We start from the raw sequence: 25,604 nt of genomic DNA, 5'->3' as shown, positions 1-25,604 counted from the left end.
TGGTCTGTCACTCAGAGATGCTATAGAACAGTGTGGTCTGTCACTCAGAGATGCTATAGAACAGTGTGGTCTGTCACTCAGAGATGCTATAGAACATTGTGGTCTGTCAATCCAGAGACGCTATAGAACAGTGTGGTCTGTCACTCAGAGACGCTATAGAACAGTGTGGTCTGTCACTCAGAGACGCTATAGAACAGTGTGGTCTGTCACTCAGAGACGCTATAGAACAGTGTGGTCTGTCACTCAGAGACGCTATAGAACAGTGTGGTCTGTCACTCAGAGACGCTATAGAACAGTGTGGTCTGTCATTCAGAGATGCTATAGAACAGTGTGGTCTGTCACTCAGAGACGCTATAGAACAGTGTGGTCTGTCATTCAGAGATGCTATAGAACAGTGTGGTCTGTCACTCAGTAGTCTCGGCCACCAAACGTCTGGGAATTTCACTGTCAGAAACTGTGTCGCCGAGCCCGGCGAGAACCGCCGGCAGCAGACACGCCTACATTTATTATTAGAATTTTATTTGGTAGCGGCAATGCCATTTATCATAGTCCTAACACAGAGCATGAAGCTGATTTGCTCCAAACAAAATTTATCGCTGTGGTTTATTTTACAATAATTTTTCCTACCCGGAAGTGGTCCGCTTGCTACTGTGAAGTCATCAGCAGGCTCTGTAACGTTAGCCTCGGGAGTCGGGCTTATCGCTGGGGGAAAGACCTCTAGCCGCCGCGGCCGGATGAAACACGTCCTATTAACAGGTTATGTTTGTTTCTAAGTGATTAATATGTTTCTCCGCAAATGCGACGATGTTTTGCGAGACACCGGTTCTGCATGAGAACTGCCCCCAGAAAGCAGGCCCGCCCACAGCACTCATGATTGGTTCTCCGATGCAAGGCTTCCAACAGCGCCACCTAACGTTATGCAAAGATTTAAATAGTAATATTCTCAGTCTTACAGGAGTGAAACGGATTAAGACTGAGGGCTGAGTCTAGTCACTCAGAGACGCTATAGAACAGTGTGGTCTGTCACTCAGAGACGCTATAGAACAGTGTGGTCTGTCACTCCAGAGACGCTATAGAACAGTGTGGTCTGTCACTCAGAGACGCTATAGAACAGTGTGGTCTGTCACTCAGAGACGCTATAGAACAGTGTGGTCTGTCACTCAGAGACGCTATAGAACAGTGTGGTCTGTCACTCAGAGACGCTATAGAACAGTGTGGTCTGTCACTCAGAGACGCTATAGAACAGTGTGGTCTGTCACTCAGAGACGCTATAGAACAGTGTGGTCTGTCACTCAGAGACGCTATAGAACAGTGTGGTCTGTCACTCAGAGATGCTATAGAACAGTGTGGTCTGTCACTCAGAGACACTATAGAACAGTGTGGTCTGTCACTCCAGAGACGCTATAGAACAGTGTGGTCTGTCACTCAGAGACGCTATAGAACAATGTGGTCACTCAGAGACGCTATAGAACAGTGTGGTCTGTCAGTCGCTCTTAAATAATTGCCACAAGTACCAATGTCAATGACATTTCACCTTATGACAAGTTCAAAAACACAAGTGTTTTATTCAACCGTTGAGTATAAACACTAGGAACCACCTTGAATGCCACAGTCTAGACATGTTGACCACACACATGTTGCTCATTAGACTGCTAAGTAATCCATGTGTAGCTTGTACAGAAAAGCACATCCATGCCAGGGCTAATTAGCTATACGTTAGCGCACAAGGTCAAAGTTGTTGATTGGTTTGCAGCTATGTGACTGATGAGTGGGTGGATGTGGTGTGCTGGACCTGGCTCTGTGAGGGTCCTAGTTAATCATGTAGCCATCCATCCAGCACCAGGACCACGTCTGAGCATGACAGGAGGGAGTGGTCCGGGACCACGTCTGAGCATGACAGTAGGGAGTGGTCCGGGACCACGTCTGAGCATGACCGTAGGCGCTACATAACAGGCTTTGACAACCAACTAGGGTTGTCAAAAGTATCGATAGTATCGATAAAAGTCAATACTAAAAATTTGAAACGGATACAATACTCATTTGCAACAGGTATTGATAAGTATCAATACTAAAAATTTGAAACGGATACAATACTCATTTGCATCTGTATTAATATCAGCAGTGCTTTCTCTTAATGAAAAATCAAACATACCACTGATTTCTCCCTCCCTGTCATTGGTGGGTATCTTTTGCTTCAACAAGTTCAAAGTATTCTGATAGGCTAATGACTAGAGCAGGTGTAATCTGCTGTGTTATGATAGGCTGATGACTAGAGCAGGTGTAATCTGCTGTGTTCTGATAGGCTGATGACTAGAGCAGGTGTAATCTGCTGTGTTCTGATAGGCTGATGACTAGAGCAGGTGTAATCTGCTGTGTTCTGATAGGCTGATGACGAGAGCAGGTGTAATCTGCTGTGTTCTGATAGGCTGATGACGAGAGCAGGTGTAATCTGCTGTGTCAGGTCAAAGTTTTTAATGAGTTTTATCAGGCCTAGATTATGGAGAAGCGTGCGTCTGTCCGTCCATCTGTCTTTATTTTTTATGCCTCTTGATGTGTTGTCATCCCGCCGTGTGGTATCGAAAATGGTATCGAGTATCGATATTTTCCTGGGTATCGATATCGAAGTAGAAATTCTAGTATCGTGACATCCCTACAACCAACTATAGTGACTGAACGAGGAAAATGTTTTCTAAAAGTTCTGAGACCTACAACCAATAGCAATGCAGAATGTTACAACACATGGACATTGATACCTGGCAATCAATGACGGAATAGCTTCACTAAAGACCTGGATACGTGCTGATAGTTCTGACTAGTTATGGGTAGTTAAATAATACCCTGAGAGGATAATGATAAGTGAGTACTCTCACCTCCATAAAAAAAAAAAAAAAAAGCTAACGACTAACGATAACGACAACAAGTGAGCAGTCGACATCCATGTCTGTCCAGACTTTGACGTTTGAGCCAAATGTGAAGGTCCGTCAAGGCGTTACTGAGATATTGTGTTAACGAGCTTGAAAATGGTGTTTGTGAGGTCACAGTGACCTTGACCTTTGACCACCAAAATGTAATCAGTTCATCCTTGAGTCCAAGTGGAAGTTTGAGCCAAATTTGACGAAATTCCATCAAGGCGTTCCGGAGATATCGCATTAACGAACATCGGACGGACGGACAACCCAAAACCATAATGTCTCAGGCTCGGCTCGGCTATCGCCGGCGGAAGCATAAAAAGCTTTTTATGAAAGCTAACCGAGCCATATTACTGAACAGAATTTATTTATCTTTATATTACCGACATGTCGATTATGATACTTAACATATTATGGTGCCGTGCACACAGGACGTGGATTTCACATAAGAACGCTTTGGAAATCATGTCGAGAGCGCTTCCAATGCGCACAAAACACAGCACACGGAGCGTTTTTTTTTGTTTCTCCGTGCTGTCGCGCGCAGTACAGTTCAGGGCGCAACGATCACACGGACGGTAGCCAGCTAGTTTCGTGTGTTTGACGTTGTTGATTGTTCGCACTATAAACATGAAGATCCCCCTGCAGATCCCCCTGGCAGGAGAAGACATTGACGAGCAGCGCGCTTTTCCTCCAAATGTTCAACTTTTTTCAGCTTGAGACGCCAAGAGCGCTTAAACACCAGGTGCGCTCCTTGAAAGAGGAGCACGCCCTCTAGCGCATCCTTAGCATAGAGAATGAATTGCAGAAAGGCGCTGGCTTCTCAAATACACACGTCCTGTGTGCACGGCACCTTGCAGTGTTTTTTGGTGGGTATAAAGCTGGGATGTTGTTTCCTCTGTTAATTGTTTGGAGTTTTGATCGGTGCAATCTCGTACAAAAGCAAGGAACGACTGTCGCTTTTAGATAACGTAGCTTTTAGAAAACGGTGGCATTTCAAACATGCAGTACTTAATAGTAGTGACACGGTTTAATGACTGCATCCGTAAAGGTGAGCAGGGTAAGTACACTCTGCCGCCACAGGGAGTGACAGCCAACTGGGCTTAGCCAGCATCTGGCAGGGGGCATCAGTGTGGGGTTCAGTACTGGCATTAGCTCTGCTTTGATCACACTTCTGACACTCAGGCGTCATTATTGGGCAGACAGCACGCTGATGCCTCATCACACTTCTGACACTCAGGCGTCATTATTGGGCAGACGGCACGCTGATGCCTCATCACACTTCTGACACTCAGGCATCATTATTGGGCAGACAGCACGCTGATGCCTCATCACACTTCTGACACTCAGGCGTCATTATTGGGCAGACAGCACGCTGATGCCTCATCACACTTCTGACACTCAGGCATCATTATTGGGCAGACAGCACGCTGATGCCTCATCACACTTCTGACACTCAGGCGTCATTATTGAGCAGACGCTGATGCCTCTACTGAGTGAGTATAGTGATGCTTGTTTTACAGAGCAGGGCCGTGTTAGGATGACAAACTGAGCCTTATCAGAGAGCACGATGCCCTTGAATCAGACAAAATGAATGTTGAAACATTTGGCTGCGTCTGAACATGCCCAGAAAACTCCAGTGACGGGGATTAGATTGGCAGTTTTACACACACACACACACACACACACACACACACACACACACACACACACACACACACACACACACACACACACACACACACACACACACACACACACACACAACACACACACACACACACTTGAGAAAACAGTCTGTGAATGTCTTTTATACCTTGGTGTAATAAATGCAGTGTGCAGCAGTTTTACTAGTGGCAAAGTTTTGTTTACGACCTCATTGTGGACATTTTCCTGCTGGTCTTCTAGAGCAAGCTTTTCACTGAACACGTTTCCCATAGCGAGTCAGGGTCAGAGACTGGAGGTTTAGCTGGAAGAGCGTCCCCTCTTAATGCCAGGTAATATGTTCTGGATACTACATGTCTCACTACTCAGCTCTGATGTTGGGTTTCCATCCAAATGTATTGCAAATTTTAGACGCATTTTCAGAAAATCTGCAAAAGAAAAAATGTCCATCAACTACTATTATGCCTTGCAGGCAGACGTGTGGCAAATACGTGCCGTTGCCTTGCAAGCAGCTCCCTGTAAAGTTAAACGTTTCTTGATTATCCACAAAGCTACAGCAAAAAATGGATTACCAGGCGCCTTCAATTCTGCCTAGATGCTCTTCAGAGAGGTGTTAACATTTGACAGTAAGCAAGGCAACATTGACCGCATGGTTTTTGAATGGAGTTTGGTTACATAGGGTGTGGTTAACCAGACAGCAGAACATTTGCTTATCTGTTTCCACTGCACTAAATCGCATTTACCTTTTATCGATACACCGACTTCTCCACCTCCCCCAAGCATGCTGCGATATTTTGAGTTTTTTTTTTTCAGAATCTGCAATGATTGTACTCTAAATCGAAATGCAAATCAAAAATGCGAATAAAAACAGGTGGATGGAAACCCACGTTGAGAGGTCTTGTTTCACAAGCTCTCCCTATTTCCAAGCTGTGTTTCGTCTCAAGGACAATGTGATGTCCATGATGGGATGTGGGATGAAATTCAAGCTCCAATAGATTTCAGTAAATAGTGCTTATCCACAGCTGTGCTCGTACCTGAGAAGTACGCATGTGTCTTTAAGTCAAGTCAAGTCAAGTCAAGTCAAGTTTATTTGTATAGCACATTTCATACACAGAGGCAATTCAAAGTGCTTCACATAAAATGGTTGACAGGAAAATAAAATAATAAAAGAAGAGAATAAAATGGACATTTAAAAGCATCACAACAAAACTTTAAAAAAGAGTATAAAAAGTGCATTAAGCAACAGGTGCAGCAGTTGCAAAAAGAGCTAAAAACTTAAAGAGGACTCATTGGGTTTGCATAATAGAATAAATCAATTTATCTATATTTAGTCCCCCGACATACTATATAAGAAGCATGACTACACACACATAAAACTCAGGTCTGGGTACGGTGTCCTCTTTTAAACTCCCCTTACGCATGCGTCCCTCCTGATGCATCACCTCACCCTCTTGTGAGTATATCCGTATTACGGAACCATCCCCCAGACCTGCAGCTTTTAGCAGTAATTGCAATCATCTATGTTTTAAAACCAATTGTATAATAGTGATTGAGAAACAGCTATCAGCAGTTAAAAGCGACGGTAAACATTAAAGTCTTCACTCTATTTTTAAAAGTAAGTCAAGTTGGGGCAGATCTGAGGTCTTCAGGCAATTTGTTCCAGCTAGCAGAAGCATAGTGGGTAAATGCAGCCTTCCCATGATTTGATTTGATCCTAGGGACAGTTAAAGTCCCTGGAAACAAAAAACCACAAAAACGTTCGAACTATGTTATTTAGGGTCTTATGTGAGTACCGTAAATTCCGGACTATAAGCCGCGGCTTTTTCCCCGTTTTTTGGCCCTGCGGCTTATATAACGGTGCGGCTTATCTATGGATTTTTTCAGAAAAAAAAAAAAAAAATACAAATAAAATCTCTCTTTTTTAGCACTCTTTCTAACTATAAATCCACTTCTGTTTTAATTTCCTCTCTTGCCCTCTTTTCACCACACCGCGGACACTGTGTGCACTGTAAAAATAAACAAAGGTGGTGTTGTGTTATGTTGTTTTGTTGAAATGTTACGGTAATACGGTAAATGGGAGCTTCCTCAAACAGCCATCTCTTTCCCGACAATCCCCTCTGTGCGTGACCCCTTACATATGGTAATTACGGTAAGCAAACGGCCACTCGGCCAACAACTCCCTCCCCCGACTACCAGGAGAAAATCACAAACTTCGGCGAATTCACACAAAGGAAGATCAAGGAATATTCCATCGAACCGGAGCAGATCATAAATATGGATGAAGTGCCTTTGACGTTCGACCTGCCACTCACTCGGACTGTTAACAAGAAAGGTGAATCGTCGATCACATTGAGAACCACTGGGCACGAGAGAACGAATTTCACTTGTGTTCTGGCCTGCTCTGCATCTGGAGTAAAGCTGCCGCCAATGGTGATTTTTAAGCGGATTACGATGCCGAAAGAGAAAATTCCCAGTGGGATATGCCTCAGAGTCAACAAGAAAGGGTGGATGATGGAAAGTGTCATGAAGGAGTGGCTGGCTGAGTGCTACGTCAAGCGCCCTGGAGGATTCTTTCACCAAAAAAAAGCTTTGCTCGTTCTCGACAGCATGAGGGCTCATATAACAGATTCCGTGAAAGCAGCCATCAAGACCACAAACTCCATTCGGGTTCCGAAAGGCTGGACTGCTGCGTGATGATGACGCCGGCACAGCTGGGCGCCTTCAGAGGCTGTTCGATTCCGACACCGACAGTGACGAAGAGGAGTTCCTTGGTTTTGAGAGTGACAACGAAGGAGAGAGGAGAGTGGTTGACGAAGCCACCCTGAACCTGTTCGTTTCCGACACTGAAGTTGAGGACTTTGCTGGTTTCAGTACGGAGGAAGAAGAGGAAGACGAGGATTAGTGACTTGACTTTGACTCTGACTCTGTTTTTGACGCTGCACCTTCACCTAAAAGATGAAGACAAGGATTACGGTACCTGGTTTGATTGTTGACAGCACCTTTTGTTGAAATGTTAATAAATGGGAGCTTCCCCAAACAGCCATCTCTTTCCCGACATTCCTCTCTGTGCACGAACCCTTACATATGGTAATTAAACATCAAAACACCCGCGGCTTATAGTCTGGTGCGGCTTATATATGTAAAAAACAGTCAATTTTGCTGCTGCGGCTTATATACCGGTGCGCCTTATAGTCCGGAATTTACGGTAATTGTGTGCCTCAGCTAAGTATGAGCCATTACTTTCAACCCAAAGCCCGAAAATCGCCACTTTTCTACAAGGTCTGGATTTCCACTTCCTCATTAAAGAGAGCAGTGCGCGAGGTGCTCAAATGCAAAATCTTATGACGTCATAAGCTCTATATAACCTTTGTACAAGCGCGCCACCCGCCCTTCTCCTTTTGTCCGTTCTTCTTGCCCCCACAGCGCTCGCTCAGTGTCTGTCTGTCTCCCTCCCACTCTGTGTGCTGTGTGTCGAGCGCTATGCTGCCTGCTCTCTCTCTCTCTCTCTCTCACTAGTCCAGAGAGAGAGAGAGCCTGGTGACGCGAGGTTACTGTCACACACACACACACACACACACACACAGAGTAGCGCTGTGCAGTCGCAGCGACAGTCTCTTCCTCTCCGAGCAACGAGCAAACACATACACATACACACACACACACACACACACACACACACACACAAACTCCATCTCTCTTTCCTTCTCTCTCTCTCCCCGTTTCCCTCTCTCTCTCTCTCTCTCTCAGAGACCTGCAGTCTTGCACGCACACACACACGGGACACGCCCACACAGTCCGCAGGAGAAAATACACTCTAAAATATAATTGATTCTCATGACTTTTGCCATGACTGTCAAACCTAAATTTATATACTTTGCGACGTTCATCATCGTTCAAATTTGGCTGGTGGCTTATTAACATAGGTTCCTGTGATGTGATGAACTCAAAATGCTAAATAATAAAAAACATATTTCTGGTTTCCAGGGACTTTAATAACCTGGACCCTGCTGACCTAAGAGTTCTAGATGGTTCGTAGCGTGGGAGCAATTCAGCTATGTATTTTGGGCCTAGGCCATTAAGTGATTTATAGACTAATAACAGTATTTTAAAATCTATTCTATGACACACTGGCAACCAGTGTAAGGACTTAAAAACTGGAGTGATATGATCAGCTTTCTTAGTCTTCGTTAGAACTCTAGCAGCAGCATTCTGAATGAGCTGAAGTTGCCTAAGTTCTTTTTTGGAGAGACCAGAGAAAAGGCTATTGCAGTAGTCTAACCTACTATAGATGAAGGCGTGAATTAGTTTTTCTAGATCCTGTCTGGACATGTAGCCCCTAATTCTTGCTATATTTTTAAGATGATAAAAAGCTGATTTTCTGATTGACTTAATGTGGGAGTTAAAGTTGAGATCGGAGTCAATAATAACGCCAAGATTTTTGACTTGATCCTTAGGCTTCAGGGATCGAGACTCAAGGCGTGCAGTGATTTTAAGCCTTTGTTCTTTGGGACCAAAGACGATCACTTCTGTTTTGTCTTTGTTTAGCTGTAGGAAATTCTGGCACATCCAGTTATTTATTTGATCAATGCACTGGAACAATGATTCTATGGGGGCATAGTCAGCGGAGGAAAGAGTTATATACAACTGAGTGTTGTCTGCGTAGTTATGATAGGCTACTTTGTTTTTTTGCATAATTAGGCCTAGAGGGAGCATATAAAGGTTGAAGAGAACGGGCCCCATAATGGATCCTTGAGGCACCCCACAAGTCATCCTAGTTAGGTCAGATGTGTAATTGCCAATGGAGACAAAGTACTTCCTGTCTTGAAGATAGGACCTGAACCACTGGAGGACCGTACCCGATAGCCCAACCCAGTTTTCCAGTCTGTCCAATAAAATTGAGTGGTCAACAGTGTCAAATGCAGCGCTAAGATGCCCGAGTCTGTGTTCATTCTAATGTCATTTATGACTTTAGTAAGCACGGTTTCAGTGCTTTTAGTAAGCGCGGTTTCAGTGCTTTTAGTAAGCGCGGTTTCAGTGCTTTAATTGTTCAATCATTCTCTCTCTCTCTCTCTCTCTCTCTCTCTCTCTCACGCACATATATATACATACACACACATATGTATATTAGGGGTGTCAAAAATAATCGATTATAAGATGCATCGCACGATTCTGCATCGATTCACATTAATAATCGAATAAAATATAATGGAAGTACATGCAGTTGTTTATTTGGATCATAATACAATTCAATTCGAAATGCACTTTTATTTTAAAAGTAGCCACACAGTAGGGTTGGCACGATGGACGATGGCATCGACCATCGTGATTGGCCGACCCCCCATCGACCTCTGAGCCTTCTACATCGGATCATCGTGATTAATTATCTGTTCGAAATAAATTTGTAAAATAAAATTTAATAATAAAAAATACCAAGTCCACTTACCGTGACGCGTGGGGGACGCGCCGGCGGCATTAAACGAGCGCTCCCAGTTCAGACTCAGAGAAGCCTCCCCTCCCCCTCCTCCGCTCTACTGCTTCTCTGCACTGGGTGCACTTGTTTAATGTCGCCGGGGCGTCCCCCGCGCATGAGAAGTCAGTTCTTTTGTTGTGAACACTTAGTTTTAAGACAAAGAAGAAACTTCACGTTCTTTCCTGTTTTCAACCCAAAGTTAGTACAAGTCTTCAACTGTGAATTTAACTCGCCTGTTTCCAAAGTGAAAGTTGAAGTCGCTCACAGCAGCAGCCTCAACGCGAGACGTTGAGGCTACAGCATTGAGCTACAGCAGCAGCTGTGTTTCTCTCTCAACTCTCCTCTCCTCTCGTCAAATCGCTCTCTAATTTATTTATTATAGTAGGCTAGTTATGTATAATTACTCCAGTTAAATATGAAAACTGTAAATAAGCATTGTTGATGTTTATTTTGATTTAACAGTCAGTTGTTGACTACATACAGACATTGTACCATTAGGCTACTTCAATCATTGAGTTCAATGGCACTGAATCATAGTACAAGCTACGTTACAATGTTCCGGACCTTTGCTTGAGGAAATTTTCTCTAGCTGGACCTCTTTGAATTTTAATTGAGTGCCCCTGTTCTAACCTCTAGCTGTACCCTCAGTGAAGATTTCATGCCCGGTGCTCATTTTGGATGAGTGAATGTGTCAGAGGTGGAGACAGCTTCAGCTGTTTGAATGTGTCAGAGGTGGAGACAGCTTCAGCTGTTTGAATGTGTCAGAGGTAGAGACAGCTTCAGCTGTTTGAATGTGTCAGAGGTGGAGACAGCTTCAGCTGTTTGAATGTGTCAGAGGTGGAGACAGATTCAGCTGTTTGAATGTGTCAGAGGTGGAGACAGCTTCAGCTGTTTGAATGTGTCAGAGGTGGAGACAGATTCAGCTGTTTGAATGTGTCAGAGGTAGAGACAGCTTCAGCTGTTTGAATGTGTCAGAGGTAGAGACAGCTTCAGCTGTTTGAATGTGTCAGAGGTAGAGACAGCTTCAGCTGTTTGAATGTGTCAGAGGTAGAGACAGCTTCAGCTGTTTGAATGTGTCAGAGGTAGAGACAGCTTCAGCTGTTTGAATGTGTCAGAGGTAGAGACAGCTTCAGCTGTTTGAATGTGTCAGAGGTGGAGACAGCTTCAGCTGTTTGAATGTTGAAACAGAGGAAAGTGTGTGACAGTGTTTCAGCAGACAGCAGTAAAGCAGAGCAAAGGGAAAGCAAGCAGGAAGCTCTTGACTCGGGAAGGAAGGAGAGGCTGGATGTCAGGGACTGGATGTCACTGCTAATCTGATGTTTCTAACGGGCACCCCAACCTGCTGACAGCGCTGCCTGCATCCAGAGAGGAACTTCTCAAACAGGAACCACAAAGGAGAAGTTGATTTCCTGTTATGACTCCACAAACGCAACGCTTAAAAGGCAAATCATTCAAACTCATTGGCCTTTAAGTTGCTTGGGCTCACTGGCTTCTATCCAGTATCACTAAATACAGATTTGAATAATGGACAACCTATAAGAGGTTTTTTCCTTTGTGTGACACAGCCAGGTTACCATGCATTTGCCTGGGTCCAGACCTTCAAATCCGCCCATTCCACCGAGTTGTGTTTTAGCTGCTTCTAGTCTGGCATCGTGACATGCGACAGTGATTTCCTCAGTTGAAAGATCGGCTGGACCAATGAGCGACGAGGGGGACTAATGACTAACCAATCAGCGTCAATAAACGGTGCAACGGCGGGGACTAAAGCCATTGTCAAATGCACTGAGGATGGAGTAATAACAATGCCGGCCACTATACACGAGATAGATGCTGCTATCCAGGCTGTTTTAAATCAATTAAATGTACGACTTAACTGCTACTTTGAAATCCAAACAGCACTCTGCTTTGAAGGCATCTATTCAAAGGGGAGACGTTTTTTTTTGCATTCTCCTGACTCGATTAGATTCAGGCCACTACGTTGGTGTCTCGTGATTGGTCAGGGGAAATGGAATTCCCTGGGGCATTCCCCTCATGGAACTCGGTGAGAGTGGAGGTAATGTCAGACTAGAAGATGTAAACGGAGTGTAACGACAATGAGTTGACAATGCAGTCTGACATCAGGCTAACCATGCATGGTTTGATCTAGGGCCCGATGGAATTAGGCTACTGAACATATGCTACAGATTTCCATGGCAACAAGAGCGGGGGAACCTGGAATCATGTCAGTTGCAAATGCCAATAGACGACATTTTTTGCTGCATCAATGCTCTGTTTTCAAAAGTAAGCCACACTGTGAAGGAAAGTGTGTGCGCCAAATCCATGGCTTGGGCAATGTCCTGACGTGGTCCTCTCCATCACACAGGTAACGGCAAGGGAAGAAGCACGTGGTCCTCTCCATCACACAGGCAACAGCAAGGGAAGAAGCACGTGGTCCTCTCCATCACACAGGTAACGGCAAGGGAAGAAGCACGTGGTCCTCTCTATCACACAGGTAACAGCAAGGGAAGAAGCACATGGTCCTCTCTATCACACAGGCAACAGCAAGGGAAGAAGCATGCGGTCCTCTCCATCACACAGCAGTGTTTCCCACAGGATTTAGAGTATTTGTGGTGGGGGACCGCAGACCCCCTAGGGGGGTGCGGGGGCATGCCCCCCCACGAGATTTTTTTAAACATTTTAAAGTAAAATGCATGAATTTGGTGTACTTTGAGAAAGCTTAAGAGCAAAATTAAAAGGCTAGATCTATGAAGAACATGTCATCATTACTGTGCTGTGGGTTTACAATGACAAACTAAATTTCTCCCTATAGGTCAGGGATACTCAACTTGCTTTGTCACTTTCGTGAAATGATAGAAGGCGAGGGGCCAGTTAACTCATTGAGTGCCAAGGACGTCGATCGAGGTCAAAGTAAATAGTGACGTAGAGTGCCAAGGACGTCGATCGACGTCAAATGCGTTTTTTGACGGTGGGACGTGGATCAAAGCCTCAGGCATCTCCTGTACAAATATGGGAGCTATTGAAGGTGTATAACCTATTTTACGGACTCATTAGGTGGCGACAGTGCTCTCCAGATTAGAGAAAGGTCCGGAAAACAGCTGGAAAAAGCTGTGATCAAAGAGAAACCGATGCATGCTGCAGCCAGAGCCATATAGATTGCTCTGTCTGCAGCAGACGTTGGCTGTGAACAGCAGTCAATCCGCTCCCACAACTGAGCCCCCCCCTCTGCCTCTGTCTGTCTGTCTGCATAGTTTATCCACACGATTAGCCGCCAGAAAGGCAGCACCCGACGCCGAAGGGCCAAACCTTTCCCTGCAGTCCGGTTTGGCATTTCCGTATCGCGCTGGGAACAAAAACGGAGCACTCCGAAAATAGAGTGGGTGCGTGTTGGCTGTGTGTTAGTGTGGGGAGGAGTTTGCAGCTGAGGGGGGGAGGGGGGGAGAGGGGGGTGGGGCACGCAGGGCATCACACAACTACACCACGTCACTACATCAGAAAATATTATCTTCAGACTCAGTGAATGTGCTTGAAATGCTTAATTTCACAAAAGGCGGAATATCTCGGCTAATAATTTGAAACGCCTGTATTTGCTCAAAACGACCTATCTTCTCCGGCTCATAACTAAAGAACGGAAAATGGTATCAATAAACTTTTTTTTGCTGATGATACAATAGAGCCAGCTCGTTCTTTGTGCGTGTTCGGTGTTTACATAGTAATATCACACAATATTCTGTGGGCCTCGAGAAATCACTGAAAACGCTCTGAAAACTCTGGCACTGGGAGCGTCCGTTCTCCAAAAGTGGCTGGCACTCAATGAGTTAATAAACAAACAATATAAATTTTTCTGTAGCGGATTGGAGTTTTTTGGGGTGTCAGCCGGAGTTTAGGCTGACAATGTTGTGCACACCGGATAGTTAGTTAGGTTAAGTTAGTTAGGTTAAAGGAACACTCCGCCCATTTTCAAGTATAGTAGTATATCAGAAAACTGTAAACGGTTTTGAAGTCTGTCATTTAATTTGACAGTTATTGAGTGTTAAAGTGTAGACCAGTGACATCACTGGTCCACACTAACTCAAATTAATAACTCATTAACTCAAATCAACTCTCAATAACTGTCAAACTATTAATCATTCATCTAGTTTGACAGTTATTGAGAGTTGATTTGAGTTAATGAGTTATTAATTTGAGTTAGTGTGGACCAGTGATGTCACTGGTCCACACTTTAACACTCAATAACTGTCAAATTAAATGACAGACTTCAAAACAGTTTACAGCTTTCTGATATACTACTTATGTTCTAATGATACAAAGCTGGTTGAAAATGGGCAGAGTGTTCCTTTAAGTACATACATAAGTGCCTGGGTAGCGAGCAGATGGCGGTATTTGACAATTTAGCAGCTAAATCATAGATTATTGAAAGATATTCCATATTCCAGACTGAAATGCTATAACAGAAGTATTGGCCAGAATGACATGAACATTTATTGGACACTTATTCAGCGGATATCTTGCATGTATAATAATATATATAATATATTATTATATTATATTATATTATTATTATTATTATTATATTATTATTATTATTATATTATATGTTATCTTGCATGTATAATAATATATATAATATATAATATATCATGCATCAGGTGCACTGTAAAAAAAAAAAAAAAAAAAATTGGTGAACATCTTTTTGTGGCGGTCCAAATCCTTTTGTGGCGGCCCGCCACAAATTCCTTTATGTATGGGAAACACTGCACAGGTAACAGCAAGGGAAGAAGCACGCGGTCCTCTCCATCACACAGGCAACAGCAAGGGAAGAAGCACTGAAACAATTCAGACATCAACACTGCGAGCGAGCGTGCTGGTCCAATCCAAGAGGACCGCTTTTAATCCAATTAACGAGAGGAGAGCCAGCGGAGTGGAGCTGCGATAAACGCCATCGTCCATCAGGCTGGGACAGTCAGAGACACTGGGATCCACTCAGGATCCATCAGGCTGGGACAGTCAGAGACACTGGGATCCACTCAGGAGAGCAGCCTGAAGGCCAAACGCAGCCTAAAGCACTGGTCTCGCGCTGAGTGGAGGAGATAAAAAGAGGCTATATTGCTATATTACAGGCACAGAAATCCCATTGTTGCCTTAAAAGTCATTTGGATAATGAGTGCATTGAGCTGGCATCAAAACAGAGACACCTTTCAGGCCATGTTTCTGAAACCTCAGGGCTCACAAGAACATCTCTTTTGTGCGTCTTTGTTTTAGTAAGTGGGCTGTTTTCTTCCTGACAGAACCTTGACAGTCAACGGGCCGATTCAGAACCAACACACAAACACTTCCCAAAATCAATAGATCGCTGCTGGATGAAAACTAATTGAAATGAGCCGAGGAGGACAGGTTCTGCTCGTCTGCCGTCTCCAGGATGAGAAGAACAAGGCAAAGAGAGCGTTTTGTAGGACAATCATATTGGAGAATAAACTGTGTATGGGAACGGCTGAGGTTAAGCTCATGATGCTCTGTTGTTTCTATATTTCATGCTCTGTCACGGCTCAGCAGGGCTTGCCTAACCTCGTTAAGCTCACACAGAAGTGTGTGTGTGTGTGTGTGAGAGAGAGAGAGAGAGAGTAGAGAGAGAGAGAGAGAGAGTGAGAGAGAGAGAGTGAGAGAGAGAGAGAGAGAGAGAGAGAGAGAGAGAGAGAGAGACAACGGTATAGAGAAGTTTCCCAGCGGTGGCCTAGGGCGGCGCCATAGCAGCCTTATATGTACCCGGCTTCCGTCCACAGCAGCGAGCACATCAGAAGGCAGCTGCCGAAATATCCAAACTTTTTTACAACGATCGCTAACATCAGCCACTAGGGCTGGCACGGATCACGGATAATCCGTGACCCGTACGGATCAGCCCCCACGGTTCGGAACGCGGTTCGGAACGTCAATGGTCCGCGGACCGCCTCCCCCCCCCCCATCTCTCTGATATAACGTTAGATTCGCCTGGCTCTGGCTCAAGCAGTACTGCTGTAACAGCTAGCAGTAGCCTAGCTGCTGCTGCTGCTGCTGCTGCTGCTCTATTTCTCTCTCCAGTCTCCTCAACCCTCTCTTATTAGGTTCAAAAGCCCACGCGAATCTAACGTTATATCCGCCAGTAATTCTGTCACTTTTCTGCCAGCTAGTTAAATTCAACACACACACGTTGTTGGTCAGGATCTGACTGTAACGTTAACGTTAGCCTGCGCTGTTCAATATTGCTAGTGTTTCACTTTCACTTTCACTTTTGAAACAGGCGAGTTAAATTCACATTTGAAGACTTGTACTCACTGTGGGTTGAAAACAGGAAGGAACATGAGGTTTCTTCTTTCTCTTAAAAGTTTTCACAACAAAAGAACTGACTTCTCGTGCACGGGGGACGCCCCGGCGACATTAAACAAGCACACCCAGTGCAGAGAAGCAGTGGAGCGGAGGAGGGGGAGGGGAGGCTTCTCTGAGTCTGAACTGGGGGCGCTCGTTTAATGCTGCCGGCGCGTCCCGGTAAGTTGACTTGGTATGTTTTATTATTAAAACGGCACAAATTTAATTTGAACAGATAATTAATTACGATGATCCAATGTAGAAGGCTCAGAGGTCGATGGGGGGTCGGCCAATCACGATGGTCGATGCCATCGTCCATCGTGCCAACCCTAGTTCCAAGTACTACTGCACACTGTTTCTAAAAGCTTTGTTGTGAGAGTATACGTGTGTGTGTGTGTGTGTGTGTGTGTGTGTGTGTGTGTGTGTGTGTGTGCTTGTGTGTGCGTGTATCTAAATGGTGTGTATATAGCCTGTGCGTGTGTCTAAATGGTGTGTATATTGCCTGTGTGTGTGTCTAAATGGTGTGTATATTGCCTGTGTGTGTGTGTGTGTGTGTGTGTGTGTGTCTAAACGGTGTGTATATTGCCTGTGTGTGTGTGTGTCTAAATGGTGTGTATATTGCCTGTGTGTGTCTAAATGGTGTGTATATTGCCTGTGTGTGTGTGTCTAAATGGTGTGTATATTGCCTGTGTGTGTGTGTGTGTGTCTAAAGCCGTTTTCCCACATGCGCTTTGTACCGCTAAATGACCGGAACGTGGTCTAATGCCTGCATGTGGGAAAGTTGTTTTCCGGTATAAGCGCGACCCCGTCGTGGTGGACATTTCACCAGTTTCGAGCCAGTCAGAAGAGCGGTATGCTCTTAAGGGGACTCAAGTGGGAAACGGGTCCAGTCATTTTCCGCGACACTGGTCCTTCTCTCATGGACGAGGTGTAGCCTACACAGTTGCTTAATGTTCCAGCGGGCATAATCTAATCATTCGCGCACATTAAAGCAAACTGGCGAAATGATCTTGTGATAATAAGAGCGGTAGCCTATGTCAGCTTCATGTGTGGGCGTGCTGATTTCCGAAGGCGAAGGCAAGCCGGGACACATCAAACGAAGCCAGTCTGTAAAAAGTGCTTCAACGCGACGCAGGTGAACGGATAAACATCGAACCAGCAACTATTTCTCTCAGACACGGTTCCCAACTTCTTCAAAGTGCATCATCTAATCATTCGCGCACATCAAAGCAAACTACTTCCACATTTCGCTTCGTGCATTTGCTTTCTCTACATACATACAAGCGTTGGGCGGCTCAAGCCTCTGCCATTCTCGCTGTGTCTGTCCTGTGTGGCTGCTGCTGTCGAGCAGAGAGGGGAGGGGGGAAATCGGCTGTGTTTATTACGCTGGCGGCTTGATGCTGCTCTTAAGTCAAACGAGTGTGATTTATTATTGTGTGACAACTGACAAGCAAACTTATTTCGAGTTTTGCCGACCCCCCAAATAAGCTCCCCCCTCCCCCCGCCCCCCAACATACAGGCAATTTCGCTGCTAGATTCCCATATGCGAGCGTGAAGGTGTGAAGGGAAATTCAGGGAAATGTCCGATATTGACTTACAGGTAATTTTCCGGTACGCATGTGGGAAAACGGCTTAAATCACACATAGGCAAAATACAGCCCGCGGGCCGCATGCGGCCCTCGAGCGCCATCTGTGTGGCCCGCGATGGAATTGCAAAAAAAGAAAAAGAAAAAAAGAAATTGTACAGTGCACCTGAACGCAACATGCAAGATACCCACTGAATAAGTGTCCAAATGTTCATGTCATTCTGGCCAATACTCCACTTCTGTTATAGCATGGAATATCTTTCAATAATCTTTATGACTATAAGGCTACATTGAAGTAGAAATTTAAATAATTAACTCATTGGTTTTGGATTTATTTAGCTTCAAGAGTGCATTTTTGTTTGTGTGACCCTCAACACAGGCTTTGAGAATCCCGGGCCACTTACTGATACTTATGTTTAAATTAACCCACTCATATTCTGGTTTATTTCAAGAAAAACATTTCGGCTAGTGGGAATTCTAATTGGCTGGTAACTTTAAAATCTAGCAGCCATATTGGCAGGTGGCAAATATTGGTGGTTAAGACTGAATAATGACATCACAACTGTTAATTTAAAATGAGTTATTCCTCTAAACCTGGCTTCAAATGCCCCAAATTTTTCAAATGCCCACCCCTGGTGTGTGAAAAAATGCAATTGGTTACACAATGCATTGCCAGCTATCTCAAAAACTAATGTGACAGGATAAGGTCCATTTGATATGTTGTTAAACGTGTTATTTTACACCGTTTGAAAGAATTAACCCACCTTGAATTCTTTGAACAGGTCTGGGTGCCTGTCTTTCAGGTGCTTGGCGAATGAATGTAAATGTTGAATGAAAGTAAGCAGAAGCACAATATTGTTTTTGTTTTAAATACTTGAGGGCTACATGCCACTGGTGTTGCACTGTCTGCACTCACTGCCATACAGAGTTGAATGTAAGAAGTAAGCAGAAGCACATTGTTTTGTTTTAAAGTTGAAGGCTACATGCCATTTGTTCATTGGAAATGGTTGCATACTTTAATAAAGGAGAATATGTTGAAGAAATATCAGTCTGTTTTTTTTACCGTGGTAACGAAATTGGTACCGAGTACCGTGGAAATTCACTAGTACCGGTACCGACTACTGAATTATTGGTACCGTGACATCACTAGTATATTGTCTGAGTGTGTGTGTCTAAATGGTGTGTATATTGCCTGTGTGTGTGTCTAAATGGTGTGTATATTGCCTGTGCGTGTGTGTGTCTAAATGGTGTGTATATTGCCTGTGCGTGTGTGTGTCTAAATGGTGTGTATATTGCCTGTGTGTGTGTGTGTGTGTGTCTAAATGGTGTGTATATTGCGTGTGCGTGTCTGCGTGTGTCTAAATGGTGTGTATATTGCGTGTGCGTGTCTGTGTGTGTCTAAATGGTGTGTATATTGCCTGTGCGTGTGTGTGTGTCTAAATGGTGTGTATATTGCCTGTGCGTGTGTGTGTGTCTAAATGGTGTGTATATTGCGTGTGCGTGTCTGCGTGTGTCTAAATGGTGTGTATATTGCCTGTGCGTGTGTGTGTCTAAATGGTGTGTATATTGCCTGTGCGTGTGTGTGTCTAAATGGTGTGTATATTGCCTGTGCGTGTGTGTGTCTAAATGGTGTGTATATTGCCTGTGCGTGTGTGTGTCTAAATGGTGTGTATATTGCCTGTGCGTGTGTGTGTGTCTAAATGGTGTGTATATTGCGTGTGCGTGTCTGCGTGTGTCTAAATGGTGTGTATATTGCCTGTGCGTGTGTGTGTCTAAATGGTGTGTATATTGCCTGTGCGTGTGTGTGTCTAAATGGTGTGTATATTGCCTGTGCGTGTCTGCGTGTCTATGTGCTCAGCTGACTGAGTCTGATTGGAGACGGAGGCAGAGGCTTGTTGCTATGGGGATGCACATCATGATTGAACACAACGGAAGAGTGTCCTGAAAAAAACAAAACAAAGGGAGTTTACTGTATGATGCCCTACTGCCCTAACAGCGGGAGGCGGAGCTACAGGAAGCTAGGCTTGATGGCATCATGCTGTAGCGTGGGGCTAAAAGCAGCCATGGCCAAATGTTCAAACTCTAAAAGAGGAAGCAATTCTAGATGCCATCCCAGCCTTCACTGTTAAATGGGGGGCAACTGCAACGCAAAGCGTTGACAGCGACAGGCAGAAGTCCAGGAAGATGAAAGACCTAGTGAAGACCCATGCTCAGGGCCGCTGGAAGTCATTTTAAGCAGGGGGTGCTGGGAGGAAGGGACTCCCGGTGGGGCCCGCAAGGGCCCCGCCGAAAAAAATTTGGACGTTTTTTTTTTACATTTTTTTGCCATATTTAGAGGAATATCTCATTTTAAATTAACATTAGGATACTGTTGTGATGTAATTATTCAGTATTTTCTCCTTTTCTCACTCATTCAGAGCAAAGAGGGAGATATATAGCATGATGACAATGCTCTATATCTCCCTATTTGCTCTGAATACACCAGTTAACATGACACAGACTTAACATGATAGAAATATTATCAGCAAACTTAATGACTAGACTAATTATTCTGATCTGAATGGCATATATCAATAAACATTGACTCCTCTCTTTGCTGTATAGTGGGAGGTGCATTTTTGAGTAGGCTATTAAAATAGCATGTCAAGTTCACATTTCTTTATTGCCAGATTAAACAATTCGTATTGGTTGTTGGTTGGTTCAACACAACATGTGCGCGCATGCGCGCTTCTTCTTCTTCTCTAGCCTACAAGCATGTAACTTCCTTGATTGTTATTGTTGATAATTCTATTTAAATAGGCTAAATTTTCATTTCCCGAAACATTCTTAAACAAGAAAGGAACATAGTGCACTGCAAAATATTTTTAATTACATTTGTAATTTTTTTTTTTTTTTTTTTTTTTTTTGAAAAGATCTAGGGGGTGCTGCAGCACCTGCAGCACCCCTACTTCCCGCGGCGCTGCCCATGCTGAATAAATAATCACATCTATTGTGGGGAAATTTGACCGGGCCATCTGAAAATCAATAACTAACAACCCAGGACCATGATGTCCTGAGTGACTCAGCAATAACTTCAATACGCTGGAGGCAGTCCATATCAACTGCCTGTTGAAAATGTTGAAAATGCCCTCGTTGCACCTTCCACCGACAAACTGTTATTTGTATTATTCTATCTTATTTCTATTCTATTATATTCTATTGTGTTTTACACTGTGTGCCTTATTTGCGTACTTTACTTTAGGGATGAGTATTGTTTTGTATTTTACCCGTGCTAGAACGATACTTTTAAAATGGTGCTACTGGTGCGTAAACAGTGCCTGACTGAACCCGTACTTTTTACAATTTTAAGCAGATTTTTAATTTGAAGAGAATTTCAAGCGGCACGCTCCAAACAATGATGTTAGTGAAGGTGCGTGCGGGGCTGATTTTGGATATTTCACTCTTCAGCTCGGGCATGGTACCTATTAAATCTGCATTGAAATTCACTACTGGGAGTACCGGTTGTAATGTAAAGGTACCGGTACCATAGTAGTACCGGGAATCGGTACTTGTTTACCTGTCTACTTGTGTATGTTATGTATGTACACTGCTTACTTGACTATGTACCCAACTACCTACTGTTTTTTTTTGCTTGCACTATGTCCTGTAATGGAGCCCCCTAGCATAAGAATGTCACACGTGCGTACTTGTACAACGGAGTGATAATAAATATGTTGAATTTTGAAAAGATCATCTGTTGGGTTACTGGAAGAAAATTGCTCAATTATCAAAACTTTTGGAAAAAGTGGACATATGCAAACTGAGCTTCTTACAAACTGATAAGCATTTCACACTGTTGACAATCAATGATTCAATCAGAAGGCAAAGGACACCTTTGGAACAATGGATGACTGTAGCTGTCTAGCTTGGAGATAGCTGAACACACTAGCTTGGAGATAGCTGAACACGGCTTTTGAACACAGTCAATACTGATCATGTTTTTCAATAAACACGATTGCAAGCCTCTTCCTAAAACTAGGCTATTTCTCCACTAGTCACTGCTGCTAGCCCAATACAATGTCCAATTGTTGTTTGGAGAAATCACTTGTAGGTTTTATGTTCCACTTCCAACAATTTCAAACCATCACATTGTGAGGAAGCGTCTGTCACCTGGCTACACAGCAGAGGCTATCCGTTGTAGGGCTGTGAATCTTCACTGGCCTCACGATTTGATTCGATTCGATTACGATTATCGATGCATCTTAAATCGATGCATCACTTTTTTCCGCAATACATGATTTATTTTTTCTCACTGTGTGGCTACTTTTAAAATAAAAGTGCATTTGGAATTGCATTGTATTATGATCCAAATAAACTGCATGTACCTCCATTATATTTTATTTGATTATTAAAAAATAATAATAATAATAATAATAATAATAATAATAATAATAATAATAATAATAATAATAATAATAATAATAATAGATTTTTGACATTTGTGAATCGATGCAGAATCGTGCACGTCCGCATCGCGATGCATCTTATAATCGATTATTTTTGACACCCCTAATCCATTGGTGGACAGGGGACACTGAGGAAGCGTCTGTCACCTGCACAGCAGGGGCTATCTGTTGGTGGACAGTGACACTCTGGCCCAGGTCAAACATTTTGCACCATGACTTCCAACAAAACTGACAATTGGTTGGAATCAAAGGTTGTCTGGAAGCCAGACAACATGTTTGAATGGCTCTTGTGGTGGTTTTCATTGGGCTCACCGAGGTCAGGTGTCCAGGCGATCCACTCAGCAGTGCCCACATTAGAGATGTAAGGGTATGAAAATTTCACATCACGATTATCATGACCAAATTTATCAGTTATCATATTATCACGGTATTCGTAAAAAATTGCTGACAATGTTCAAAAAGTACTGAGAGACTCACTGAAATCATTTTACAACGTTTTATATTGAAAACTCAGACCCAAAAAGGATTGATACACTCACTGAAATCATTTCTCCAAGGCTGCACGTTTGCATCTGGGAGACTGTTGCCAACTATGGTTGATGATGGACAGTATTTACAATGTTCTTCAAAGCACTGTAATCACGGTACCACGGTTTTAATGATAATGAAAATTTGAAACGGTACGGTTATCATAAGGAATTTTATCACGATTATCATTAAAACCGGTTATCGTTACATCCCTAGCCCACATGTGCCACAGACTGTCCAGCTGTGCTAGGAGGAGGAACCATGGGGTAGGGTTGTCAAAAGTATCGATAGTATTGAAAAGTATCAATACTGAAAGTTTTAATCAGATACAATACCCATTTACAGGCAGATATCGATAGTATCGATAAGTATCAATACTAAAAAAAGAATAACGGATACAATACTCATTTGCAACAGTTTCAATACCATCAGTGCTTTCTTTTAATGAAAAATCACTGATTTTCCCCTCTCATCATTGGTGGATATCTGTTGCTTCAACAAGCTAAATGTGTTCTGATAGGCTGATGGCTAGAGCAGGGCTAATCTGCTGTCTAAATTCAAAGTTTGATCAGGCCTAGATTATGGAGAAGTGTGCGTCTGTCTGTCCATCTGTCTAACTTTATTTTTACGCTTGATGTGTCGTCATCCCCCCCCCTTCCCGTGGTATCGAGAATGGGATCGAGCATCGATATTTTCCTGGGTGTCGGTATCGAAGTAGAAATGATAGCATCGTGACATCCCTACCACGGGGTGGTGACATCGTGACATCCCTACCACGGGGTGGTGACATCGTGACATCCCTACCACGGGGTGGGATTTGAAGTTGACAGATCCGGCTTAGCCAGATTTCAGTGCATCGTTGGAAAACATCAAATGCAGGCTTTGATTAGATAGGCTTTGATGAAACGGTGGCTTTCATTGCTAACTGTGAGGTGACTGAATCCTCTGTGAGCTATTCTTAAAGCACGTGAAATACTAGACCACAGTATGTGCCACAGTAGTAAAAGTGTCTCAAGTGAGCAATGCCAAGTGAATAGAGAGGCAAAGTGATCTCCTACTTCCTGCTTCAGCACTGTACCAGAGATTTTCATCCACCATTTATTTTCCCATAGACATTTAGTAAAATGCTTATAAAAATAGTTTGACTTCGTCAAACCAAACGGTTCAGGTGTATTTAGAAACAGGAGAGACCACATAACATTTCACTCGGACCAAAGCGTAAAATAATTGCGGATTTAAAGAAAATATTTTTTCAATGTAGTTTTTTTTTAAGTTTTGGTCCAAGTGAAATGTTCTATGGTCTCTCCCGATTCTAAATATGGCTGAACCGTTTGGTTTGATGAAGTAAAACTATTTTTATAAGCATTTTACGAAATGTCTATGGGAAAATAAATGGCGGATAAAAATCTCTGGTACAGTGCTGAAGCAGGAAGTAGGCGGTCACTTTGCCTCTCTATAGTGTCAGATTACAACACAAAACATGCAGCCCCTGAGCGACTGCTGGCAAAGACGACGCACCAACACAAGAGGATGTGCAAAGTGAAGCCTTCTGACTGAAAGCACCGGGCGGCCTCCCCGTGTAATACGACCCTACGGCCCTGCCATGCCAGCCCGTCCTGCTCTGTGGGCCGGGAGCACTCATCTGAGAGATGCGTTGGCCCCCGGCTGCCCCCCGCCTGCCACGCCCCTACACTGTCGGCTCTTACCTGCGCTCTCGGTGGGGCAGCGGGTGCGGCTGCTGATGCGGGATGAAGGTGGTGCCCCACACGGGACTGCTGTGGCTGTTCCTGAGCCAGCCCATGGGGGGCGACGACGGGTAGGGGGTGCTGCGGAAGCCATGGTCCGACTCCGTCTCCGCCGTGAGAGACGAGGCCGAGCTCCCCATCGCCACGGTGACAGGAAGGCGCTCTCTGGATGCAGTCTGACGGGGCACCGGGGTTCTGCTTTTTGCCCCCAAAAAGCTGACAGAGGGCCCCCAGTTTGTGTTCAGTCACAGGTACAGAGATTGGGGAGGGTGTTATTACAAGCGTGTCCGGGGCACAAGTGTAGCCCTTATCAGATGTATCTGCAGTAGATCTCCGCTGACAACTCTCTTCACAAAGTGATGGATTTTAACAACAAGGAAGGAACAGTGAGGCTACTCAAAAACAAAAGTGCAACTTGCAGGGGGTGGCTAAGACTGCAGATCAAGCAGGACAGGATTTCCCAGAGCGAGTAGGAGAAGAAGTACTCAATCCAAACTATAATTGGATGCCCCAAGCACTGATTCCAATTCAGCAGTCGTCTCAGAGAGAGAAATACACTTTCCTCTCAGCACAGGTTTGCAATCTGCTCCATTATAGACTTGGTGCTTTCTGTGTTAACACTCTGCACCATGTCTCATAATTCCTCCGGCGTTGCTTGCGAGTGCCGGCACATCTCTCCAGTCTGTGCATTCGCTCTCATGCCTGCTTCCTCTTATCTTTGCACATGCTCAGAAGATCACGGAGAGCAGGAAGAGGTGCGTGCAGGCATCATATTGGGTTCACTGCCGATCAGCATCCCTGCGGCCAAAACAGTGCAAAAAAAAAAAAAAAAACACTAGTCCATCTCAATAGAAACTTTGCAGTATGTGACTGGTTCTGGTTAGAGCTGAAGCCTTAAAAAAAATCCCCATATCCAGGACATC

At 44.1% G+C, this 25,604-nt stretch overlaps 1 protein-coding gene across 1 annotated transcript in view; it reads right to left on the bottom strand.

Annotated features, from left to right (window-relative positions):
• The window catches only part of capn15 (calpain 15), a gene marked incomplete at both ends in the record, with an annotated part of 92,441 nt that extends 67,620 nt beyond the window's left edge, over positions 1-24,821 (bottom strand). Inside the window, one exon of the mRNA XM_083635194.1 lies at positions 24,643-24,821. Coding sequence (XP_083491320.1) covers positions 24,643-24,821 — 179 coding nt within the window. The remainder of the gene's footprint in view (positions 1-24,642) is intronic.
• Positions 24,822-25,604: the final 783 nt, after the last annotated feature.

The sequence above is a fragment of the Poromitra crassiceps genome (genome assembly GCF_964638095.1).
Source record: "Poromitra crassiceps genome assembly, chromosome: 4".
Taxonomy (NCBI): domain Eukaryota; kingdom Metazoa; phylum Chordata; class Actinopteri; order Beryciformes; family Melamphaidae; genus Poromitra; species Poromitra crassiceps.
Note: the sequence above shows the minus strand (reverse complement) of the source record. Positions and strands in the feature narration are given on the sequence as shown.